This window comes from Poecilia formosa, unplaced genomic scaffold (assembly GCF_000485575.1).
Source record: "Poecilia formosa unplaced genomic scaffold, Poecilia_formosa-5.1.2 Scaffold777, whole genome shotgun sequence".
NCBI classification, from domain to species: Eukaryota; Metazoa; Chordata; class Actinopteri; order Cyprinodontiformes; family Poeciliidae; genus Poecilia; species Poecilia formosa.
In genome coordinates this window covers 62,747-73,567 of record NW_006800716.1, presented here as the reverse complement: position 1 = coordinate 73,567, position 10,821 = coordinate 62,747, and the positions used below count along the sequence as shown (strand labels likewise).

Genomic DNA, 10,821 nt, shown 5'->3' with positions numbered 1-10,821 from the left:
CAGGTGTTATGTCATGTTTATGACAGGTGTTATGTCATGTTCATGACAGGTGTTATGTCATGTTCATGACAGGTGTTATGTCATGTTTATGACAGTGTCACGACAGTCTTATTCACCCCCCTTCAAATAAAGTGTTACGAAAATCTGATGAACTAGGAGAGAAAGACATGAGGGAAACCATAACAGAACCTAGATAGAAACAAGGCTGATCTAATAATAAGAACTAAGGAACATAGAGCTAGAGAAACTAGAATATCTGTACAAAGAAATAACCTAACTAGAATTACTAAAGAAAGACTAACTAAACCTAAAATGACAAAATAAGAACTAGAAACACTACAGGGGGGAACTAGAAGGATTTAATAAGTTAACTGGAACTGCTAAAGAAAGGTATACCTAAATTCCATGTGTTCATCTTTAATCCCTATCCTGACTAGCAGACCCAACTCCAGAGGAATTTGGCTGGGAGGGGCTATGGCTTATCTTGGAAAGGATTGGGAGAGGGTGGGTGGACAGTTATCAGGTGTTTTATTTAATAGTACATGTTTATTTAAAATTAATTACTCATGTTGTTTACTAATACAATATTAACAAAAATGATGTATCATTGCATAAGTCACCACAAAATGCTGAGTAGTTATGCTGAGATTTGCATAAACTTTAGCCCATACATTGCAGAAACTATCAATCTCTGAACTCTTTAAGTGCAAAATCAGACAATGATGTCTGAAAAATAAGATAATAAAATAATCCTTTATTTTTCCAAAGTGAGAAATTTAAGCTGTCAGGGCATAAAGTGGACAAGAACAAGAGAAACAGAAATGGAAAAACAACAAAATAAAAAACATTAGTGTAGGAGAAATCATACAAGCTAAACTAGAAATATCAATTTATATATAAAAATACAGATGTATATATGTAAATATATATATACACACGCATGTTTGCGTGGTTATCTTTGTGGTGACTTTCCACTGACTTCCCTTCATTCCTACAGCCTAAACCTTGCCCTTAGCCCAGAGGTGGGCAACTCCAGGCCTTCATGGCCGGTCTCCTGCAACTTTTAGGTGTGTCTCTACTTCAACACACCTGAGTCAAATAATGAGGTCGTTAGCAGGACTCTGGAGAACCTGACTGCACTTGGGAGGTGATTCAGCTGTTGGATTAAAGTGTGTTGGACCAGGGAGACATCTAAGAGTTGCAGGACAACGGCCCTCGAGGACCAGGATTGCCCACCCCTGCCTTAGCCTAACCCTAGTCCTAAATCTAACCCCTGACCCAAATACAACGTTTCCTCTTGTGGGCTTTCAGTCCCACAAGAAGCAGTGGATTCCCACAATGTTGTATGTGTCAGAAAAATTGTCCCCACAAGGTGTTACAAACAAACACACATTTACATTTACAAAACATATACATGCACATGCACTCATACATGGTAGCTATACAGACAAAAAATATTTTGGAGTATGAATGAGAGTGATTCTGAAATATTTTGAAAACATTGTCCTGATAAACAGATATCTTTTTCTCAGCAAGTCATTATCCCTCCTTACCTGAGAAGACTCTGCTGCTTGCCTGTGGTCATCAGTAATCTCCCCAACTTTGCTCTTTCTATTTTGACATTCAAGATTTATTTTAAATATGTGAACAGAGTAATGCATTTCCAGTGACAACATGTAGTGTTTACTGTGACTTCAAATGGCCCAACAGGTCCAGCAGATAGAAAACAACATTAGAGCACAGCTGGTGTAAAACCAGATATCTGTAGCCCATACATTTTGGGTTAAAATATGCTTTTTCTTTCTGACTTGAAGTTTTTTGTATTGGATAGATTATTCAGAAAATATTCTCAAGAAAATATTCTTATATTACATTATATAACAGAGGCATACCAACAAGTTTGACTATGGGTGTAACACAACTCAACACAAGTAATGTGTGTGTATTGTCTTTCAGGCCAAGGGTCATGGGAAGTGGCCAGTGAAATGGTATGCTCCTGAATGTATAAACTACTTCAAATTTTCATCCAAAAGTGATGTCTGGAGCTTTGGTGTACTCATGTGGGAAGCATTTTCCTTTGGCCAAAAACCATACAAGGTAACTAACTAACTAGAGTCGGGACATAATAACATCAACTCACTTACTCATATCCTGCTTGTTGACAGTAATTTAGAGATGCAATTCAGAACATTTTCCTAGGGGTTACCAGGTTGAGATGTTTGGACACTCTCAGGTTCTTAACCTTTTTTGAGGTACCGAACCCACCACTTTCATATGACTTTCACTGAACCCTTCTTTAGTGATAAATAAAATATGATTTTTTTTCCAAATTCAAGTCATAGGCATATGTTTTTTACTGGTGCACAATATGAGCCAAGCATGATTGCTCAAAGAAAAAAACCAACACAGTGCATGAACTCACAACAAATTACGGTATTACTTTATTCTGGTCCCCAAAAAATATTTTGGCCCATAAAAGAATTTCACCCCCAAAAAATATGTATTTTTTTTTTTACTATTTTACTAATTAAAAATAAATTTTGATTTTTTTGTGTGAAGAATTTAACATTTTTTAATAACTTAGTTTTTTTTTGTTTTTTATTTGTTTTTGTTGTTTTGAATCCACAACATAATTTTTTGGGGCCAGAATAAAGCATTGCCCAAATTACATACCTGGAAATCAGTGTGACTTCTGTTGTTTTTGGGAGACCAGTTCAGATATGAATGGCTTCACCTTGGCAAGTGCTACTCTCATGTCATCTTCACAGCAAAGTCTGTTCCTTTTCTTCTTCTTTTGCTCGACATATTTAGTATGGATTAAAATATTAAGAAAGAAATCACATGACGTACAACTATGACAGCCATTGACTGCTGCATGCACTAAATTCCCCGCAGCATTGATTGGCCAAGCAATGTAATGTGATCCTCTGCAGCAAGTGATGACCAAGTGGGGCGCGTCATCACAACTTTACACAAATGTGTCTTTACCTCCGTGGCAGAGGCTCCGCCGAACCCCTGAGACCGACTCATCGAACCCCGAGGGTTCGATAGAACCCAGGTTAAGAACCACTGATCTAGGGGGAAGGGGGGCAACAGCTGATCAGTGTCAGATCAACTTCAGAACACAACATCCATATTTTACAAACAATCAAGTGAAGACAGAAAACATGGTCTTGGTGCAAATAAAACATAAACGTAAATTTATAAATAAATGATGTCTAAAAAATATAGATATATGCTCTTCTCTTCATAGAAACAGCCAATTTCTTGGCAGGGGTGACTGCTGCACAATCCTACCATGTGCAGGGCATTGTTTGAGCAATCCACTGGTCAAAGTCAATATAATAATTTGTCTGTTCTCTTATCTGTTGTTGAGGTTGCCATTTAGAAAATGCAATGTTAATAAGCAAAACTGCAGAAGGAGTATATGTTTTATGTTTTTATTTTATCACTGTTTAAAACCATTTCAACTCGTATATGGTCGTCTTTATTTTGAATCATCTTCCACAGGGAATGAAGGGAAATGATGTTATGCAGATGCTTGAGAGTGGAAAACGCATGGAGCCACCAGCAAACTGCCCAACAGAAATGTATGACCTCATGACAACCTGTTGGACATACAAGTAAGTCCCATATCGCAATACATTCCTGGCAGCAAGATCTGTATAAGTATGCGTCTTATAACTGAATTAGAATTACCCATATAACTGTGATTCTTGGAGAAAATATATATTAATTATCCACCAGTTTTCTTCAATTTCTGCTATTGTCTTTCCTTACAGGGTGGAAGAAAGACCTGGATTTGCTGTTGTTGAGCCAAGACTACGAGAATATTACTACGACATTGCACAGTGATGTGGCAGAATATATCATTGTCAATGCCAACATGTCAATGACATATCTTCTGTGTTATTTGTATGACATTACTTGGCCAGGAGTGGGCAACTCCAGGCATCAAGGTCTGGTGTCCTGCAACCTTTAGATGTGTCTCTACTTCAACACAACTGAGTCAAATAATGAGATCATTGGCTGGACTCTAGTGCAGCCACCTCCTAGTGTAGTAACTTCTGTTTCATTGAAGTGTGTTGGACCAAGAAGACATCAAAGAGTTGCAGGACACTGACCCTTGAGGACCAGGATTGCCCACCCCTGACCTAGGCTATAAAAAGTTTTGAAAAAGATGATTTGTCATGTATAAGCCATGTGAAGTAGAGCAAAGATACTGTCATCTTAGTGTATTTAAAGCCAGAAATACACTAAAATGTGTGGTTTAAAAAACCACACATTTTAGTAAATGTGTGGTTCTAAAAATGTGAGTGGTTGTACATCACAATCAGCTGTCAGTATTATAACTCAAGATAACATCTTAAATCCTGAAATTGTCTCTGATTGATTCATTCTTGATGACAGAGAAAAGAACTACAGAGGATAAGACCGGGGCAGACTTCAAGGCGTTGCATAAATGTATACTGAACAGGTGAATGTAGCTTTTAAGGTAAAGTTCTTTCTGTGACAAAAGGTCAGAAATTTGGAAATTCTTGCAGCATAACATATTATGCATTCTTGACATATAATTTATAACTTATTTTTTTGTCTGATGTTGCCAGTCTTCACTGTTGTGGACAGCTTCTTAAGACTTTAAATTGTCTGTGCTTCCTTATGAAAAATCTTGGAATGTAAATGAAAATATAATACAGTTTAAGTTTTATATTTATTACATGTCTTAAAGACAGTGTGGGATTGTTTTAGTATGACAGTGAAAATTTGCTTTATTTTACGTTGGGCTTATTAAGGTTTCTATTTCCATACTAATTCAATTACTGATAGTTAAACTGGAGAAAGGAGTGTGGTGGAAAACTACTATAAGTTAACATCTGCTGATCATGTTATATGAAATGCTTGTGAACTCTCACCAAAAGAACTATTTGGGTTACATGTACAAGGTTGGAAGCTGTTTCCCACAGCTGCATGAGAACCAAACTGTCTCACCCAATTCTTTTGAATTTCTTATCCGTGGTATAAAACTCATGTGTTGTCTCTGCCTGGCAGAGCTTTCCATCCAGACCTGCTTCATGATTGTTTGTCCTACGAACTCTCTGAGGTGTGCACAATTCATAAATAAACCTGATTGAGTGATTTTATCTGAACAGTGCTTGGTAATAATTTTTTTCCACAACAGGAGAAAAAATATTCAATTAAAAATTGTGAAAATATTCTAAGATGTCCAGAGGACGTAGAGGATCAATTTGAATTGTGTCCAATTTTCCTATATATACAATCAGACAGAAATATGCATAATTCTGTATTTCTGAAAAGCTGTCCTGTTGGACCCACCAAGTGAACTACCCAACAGAAATGTATGACCTCATGACAACCTGCTGGACATATTGTTTTTCATTAAAATATGTTAATTACCATATTTTCTAATTCTAAGTATTTTAAAAAATGTATGATTCATTAAAACATTATCACAAGATTTCCAGATGGTCAGATCTAGAGATGTTGAATAGCTTTAATGATTTATCATGTCCATGAATTCAATAGCAAAATGTACCCTTGATTTTATCGCATAATGACACAAATTAACAAATGAATGAGAAACCTACAATTCATCAGTAAAGTACCAAAATATTCTCAGATGGTCATGTCTACACATATAAATATATTTTTTCACACAATGTCCCTAGAGGAAAAGCTTTGTTATCAGAAAACAGAAAATAACAGAATATAATTTATTGTCCCCTTCAGGAAATTTTCATGGACTAAAGGGTATATATTGCATACTAGCAGCTTCCCAAAAATAAACAACTAGAAATGTAGAACACCAAAAGTAATACACATTTTCCAGGCCTCAACGTACAATCTATTTAAAATTTTGATTCAAAATTTTGATGGAGGTGGTTACAAAAGAGCATTTAAAATAGTTCAATTTAGTAAATAAAAAAAAAAATATTAACTACCATTTTTACCATAACGACAAAAATTATGAAATAATTATACTGGATAGAGCTAAATAAATAAATTCATATAAAATCCATATATTTCACCAAGAAATTACCAAAATATCCTCACATTGCCAGGTCTACAACTGCAAAAATATGGATTTATCGGCGTGTCCCTAATACTAATACTTTTCCAAATGAATAAACTCTTATAAATATTACAAGCAATAGTAAAATTATCAAAATATTCTGATGATAAAATATACATGTGGAATCATGTATTTTTATGTCACACTTAGCCAAGTAAAAAAATGCCATAATTTATCAAAAAATACCAAAATATTCTCAAACTGCCAACTACATGTGGTATCATATACTTTAATCTTGATGTCCTTGATTCAAATGCTTTTTTAATTAAAACTTGTTGAAATCAACCCTGATACCCAGCTAAAACAAACAAAAAAATTATAAAAATTCAAACCTTATCATAGAATTACCCAAATATTCTCACATGACCATGTCTGTATGTGGAATAATATATATGCTTTATGAAATCTCTACACTCAGTAGATTCTGTACAAAAGTTAACATTCAGAGAATGGTTGCAAAACTGACATATACTCAGAAATTTGTTAAAAATCCACAATGCCTAAAAAAATCTCAAAATATTCTTAGGTGACTCTTATTCTGTCCAACTACTTCCAAAAATGTTCAATCATAGTCTAAAAACTGCCACGTGTCCTAGCATATGAAAAGTATACACACCTGCTCAAATACCAGATTTTCATGATCTAAAAACATGACAGCAAGACAAATAATTTCACAATGTTTTCCACTTTTAATGTGATGTATAACCTGTGCAATTCATTTGAAAAACAAAATTAAAATCTTAAAGGGAAAAATTTAAAATAAAACACTTAAAATAACCTGGTTGGATAAATATGCACGCCCTAATATGTTGCAGCACCTTTGGATTTTAATAAAGTTCCTCTTCATCTTCTGCTTTCTAAAGGAAGGCCGAAGGTTTTGTGCCAACACTGTCTGGCAAAAAATAAGGAAACAAGTTTGTGTCAAATTTTAATTAATCGAGTTTGATGGATTAAAATGCCACGCCCAAATCAAAATCGATGTTATCGCACACAAACATCTGTTTATTTGCGTCATAAAATGCTTATCGCACACAAACACCTGTTAAATCTGCGTCATAAAATGCTTATTGTAATAAAAGCATATGCTTTGATTTAAATTAATTTATTATCAATAATAAAACAGGCAGCATTCTGGAACCTTCTCTCTTGCATCATATAAAATTAAATTCTTATCAAGAATAAAACAGACAAGATTCTGGAACCTTCTCTTAAATCAATTGGTTAAATACCAATCTTTGCTTTCGTCAACCTATAAAACATTGCTAATCATTTAACATCTTCTGCTTGAGACGGACAGTTCCCTCCTAGCGAAGCACCGCCTCATTTATAAGCTTATCAATTACAAGAGGTGAACTGTCTGTTGGTGAACATTAGTGAACAGATAGTATGTGCAACAAACATTGAAAGAAAAAAATACATATTGTTTTCATATTGATGTGCAGTGAAGACCATTTGCTGAAATCATGATTTAAACAGTTTGAACATTCCTTGATTTTCATGCTTAACTTATTTCCACACTTCATCAAGTTGAGGACTACAAAAATGTTCTTTGTGGAAAGTCAAACAGATGCAATTGAAAATAAACTAAACTGTTCACTGGACCCTTCCTAGCAGACAGAGTTAATACTTAAATCAAGGTTGTCAAAAAACATGTCTTGCAGGGTTTTTGTTGTTGGTTTTTTTTTGGTCACCATCTTTTTGATTACACAACACAGAATTTAACAGTATGAATTCACAACATAGATGAATTTGAAAGATCGTACATTTTAGTAGAGAGAAAAAAAATACTTTGTTAGCGTAATGTTTGTGTTTCTGACTTTACTGCGATTACATATTGACGAGCAAAAAAAAAAAAAGACTGTCAACTACTTTTTAAAAAATAACTTATTACTTGCAAAAGGGAGAAGGTAACAGATGAAAGTTTGTGTCCTGTATGGCTCGGGTCTGGCTGCAAGTAGATCCGTGCCCGTAAACAAAACATGTTCTTATTTCACTGATGCAAAAACTTACATTAGATGAAGCAGAAGGAAGTTTGCTGTGTGGTCATTAGCAGGTTAGGGTCTAATCAAAGTCCTGCCTCTGAGGTAATAAAAAACAATCTACTAAATAAACATTTCAGCTAAAGTGCCCAATCACCTTTTCATCCTAATGAAGTAAACTGTTGGTGATGACATATTGACTAGAGGGATTTATTATAAAGAATGGTTCACTTGTTAGCTTACAAGAAAAAACAATATGAAAATGATAAATGTTCATTTTTTGAAACTTTGTCTGTACTGATGATTTCAGTAATGAGAGAATTCAACGTGCTAAAACATTCAGACATTAAACTCGAGAGAAAAAAAAAGAAAGTAGAGGGCAGGAGCGTAACAAATGTAAGAAAGTAAATAACCACATATTTCAATATATTCCATTTTCCAATAGATTGACAATTATATGGGATACATGGTTTATAAAGTTAAGGATTAGAAGAAAAAAAAACATCTGAAAAGTGTGGTGGACTTGTGGATCTACTGATACAGTTTTGCTTCAGAATTGCATTTGGAGACCAGGTCTGAGTGGATTTGCTTCTGTGGTCATGTTTTCCTGTTTTTTCTTTCCAATGTTTCTCCTTTCAGGGAGGTCTATTTCCTACAACACTTGATGCTAGTACATAACTGCATGCATGTTCCTGCCCCTGGTGTTTTGAAGATGGCAGCCAGTAATTGAACCATAGATGGTACTAAATGGGTTTTAGGAAAGATATTGAGGAAAAATAAGGTTGAACAATTGAATAGAATCACTAACAGCATGGGCAATGCATTTTTTATTTATTTGATGGTTTTGCTGCCTCTCGGTGCATAATCACTCAGGATGATAAAAATCTTCCTCATATGTGCAGGTTTTGGTAGTTGTGGCGTAAACATAGAGGTCAGGCATACAGCATGTTTCAGTCACAGAATAAAGAAAAAACAACCAAATATTAAAATAGTTTTCCATAAACTAATATTAAATAACAGACTCTTCTCTTTCCTGTGTGTTTAAGCCTGACACACATGAACAAGAAGATTTTTTTAAAGCTGGTTCATTTTTTGGTTTACAATGAAATGCACAAAGCTAATCTTTAATTACGCATTTATTTTTTATATGGGCTCAGGTTTGACTAGAGGCCAAGCTATCAAACTTCCACTCAATCCTGTCATTCTTGTGCTCTGTCCTAATCTCTATGAAAAAGTATGCTCTGTAATCGTTTGCTAGTGCTAACGGTGTTTTTTTTTTCTTTTGGTATCTCTAGATAGGAGAGGAGTTTAAAATGATAAATAGAAAACAACCTGACAGAAGGAAAACAAAACTAAAGACATGGTAAGCAATTCTAACTTAATTTAAAATGATTAACCTGTAATATTAATAATTTTGTGCATGTTTGATGGCTTAGTAAATACCTGTTGAGTTAGGGAACAGTAGAACAGGAAGCAGGAAGATACAAGCAGTTGGGGGTGGAGTCTATCTGTGTGAGGAGGAGTTGCATCAGAAAATTTGCCTTGGTATAGGCTAACTGGGTCAAAAGTCACAAAGGGTGCGTTCACAATGCAGCCTGAAGTGACTCAATTCCGATTTTTTGGCAATTCCGATTTTTTTGCCGGGCCGTTCACACTGCCAGTAAATGTGACCTGTATGTGTTCTGCAGTGTAAACGGGCAAACGACCTGAAAGTGTCCCGCATGCGCAGTAGAGGGCGCAATAGCGTCAGCGTTTTAAGTGATCTGCCAACTGCCATAAAAAGAAGAAGTGCTCAGAGTTTGGAAGTAAACATGGAGGCTAACGGCGGAGCTTAGCTTACATATTTGAAGTTGTTGTCCAGGCGGAGCAGCATATTAACAACTTAATCTTCATTATAGTCCATCATGGTTGTTGTTTTTCTTCCCACTTGTGCGTATCAGGACGCAGAATAGTGAGATTTGTTGAGAATCAGTGACGTTCAATTCGGATGAAGGCGACCTGGACATTAGGTCGCATTAGAATCAGATACGTATCGGATATGGGTCACATTCAAAAAAGAATCCGACCTGTGCTGTTCACACTGCCATGAAAAGATCAGATACAGGTCGCATTACATCAAAAAAATCGAAATTGAGTCACTTAAGGCTGCAGTGTGAACGCACCCAAAGAGGGCCTCACCCCTTATTAACCAATTGATTTAAGAGAAGGTTCCAGAATCTTGTCTGTTTTATTTTTTGATAAGAACTTATATGATGCAAGAGAGAAAGTTCCAGAATCCTGTCTGAGAAGAAATTAAGTTAAATCAAAACATATGTTTTTATACAATAAGCACTTTATGACGCAATTAAACAGATGCTTGTGTGCGATAACATCGATTTTGATTTGGGCATGGCATTTTAATCCATCAAACTCGATTAATTAAAATTTGACACAAACTTGTTTCCTTATTTTTTCTGGCATAGGCGTAGGATTGGAAGAAGGCGTATTTGTCCCTCCGATTAATTTCACCTCAGTTGCGAAAAACGTTCGATTTTGAAATTTTCCACTCGCGTACTTTAAAGGTGAGCCCTCTCCTAATAAATTTAGTGTACATACAACTATAAAGAAATCTGCCCCAGTGAATTATATAGGAGGCTACCCCAGTCATTGTTGACTCATGGTTGCTTAAAGCTTTACAAGACCGACTGATTTTAGTGGCACTGACGGTTTAAAATATTAAATAAAATGTTTATGCTACGTGACTGGCATTAT

General features: G+C 35.3%; 1 protein-coding gene and 1 long non-coding RNA gene across 3 annotated transcripts in view; one reads left to right on the top strand and one right to left on the bottom strand.

The window, feature by feature from the left end:
• syk (spleen tyrosine kinase) overlaps nucleotides 1–5,147 on the top strand; it is a 40,924-nt gene extending 35,777 nt beyond the window's left edge. For both annotated transcript variants that reach the window (XM_016666702.1, XM_007543166.2), the window contains 3 exons: nucleotides 1,957–2,097; nucleotides 3,511–3,623; nucleotides 3,783–5,147. In XM_016666702.1, coding sequence (XP_016522188.1) covers nucleotides 1,957–2,097; nucleotides 3,511–3,623; nucleotides 3,783–3,855 — 327 coding nt within the window. In that variant the 3' untranslated portion in view covers nucleotides 3,856–5,147. The remainder of the gene's footprint in view (nucleotides 1–1,956; nucleotides 2,098–3,510; nucleotides 3,624–3,782) is intronic.
• Nucleotides 72–10,821, bottom strand: part of LOC107834807 (uncharacterized) — a 16,782-nt gene continuing 6,032 nt past the window's right edge. The window contains exons 2-3 of the long non-coding RNA XR_001660631.1: nucleotides 1,602–1,611; nucleotides 72–1,010 (exon numbers count right to left, since the gene is read on the bottom strand). This is a non-coding gene — a long non-coding RNA (uncharacterized LOC107834807). The remainder of the gene's footprint in view (nucleotides 1,011–1,601; nucleotides 1,612–10,821) is intronic.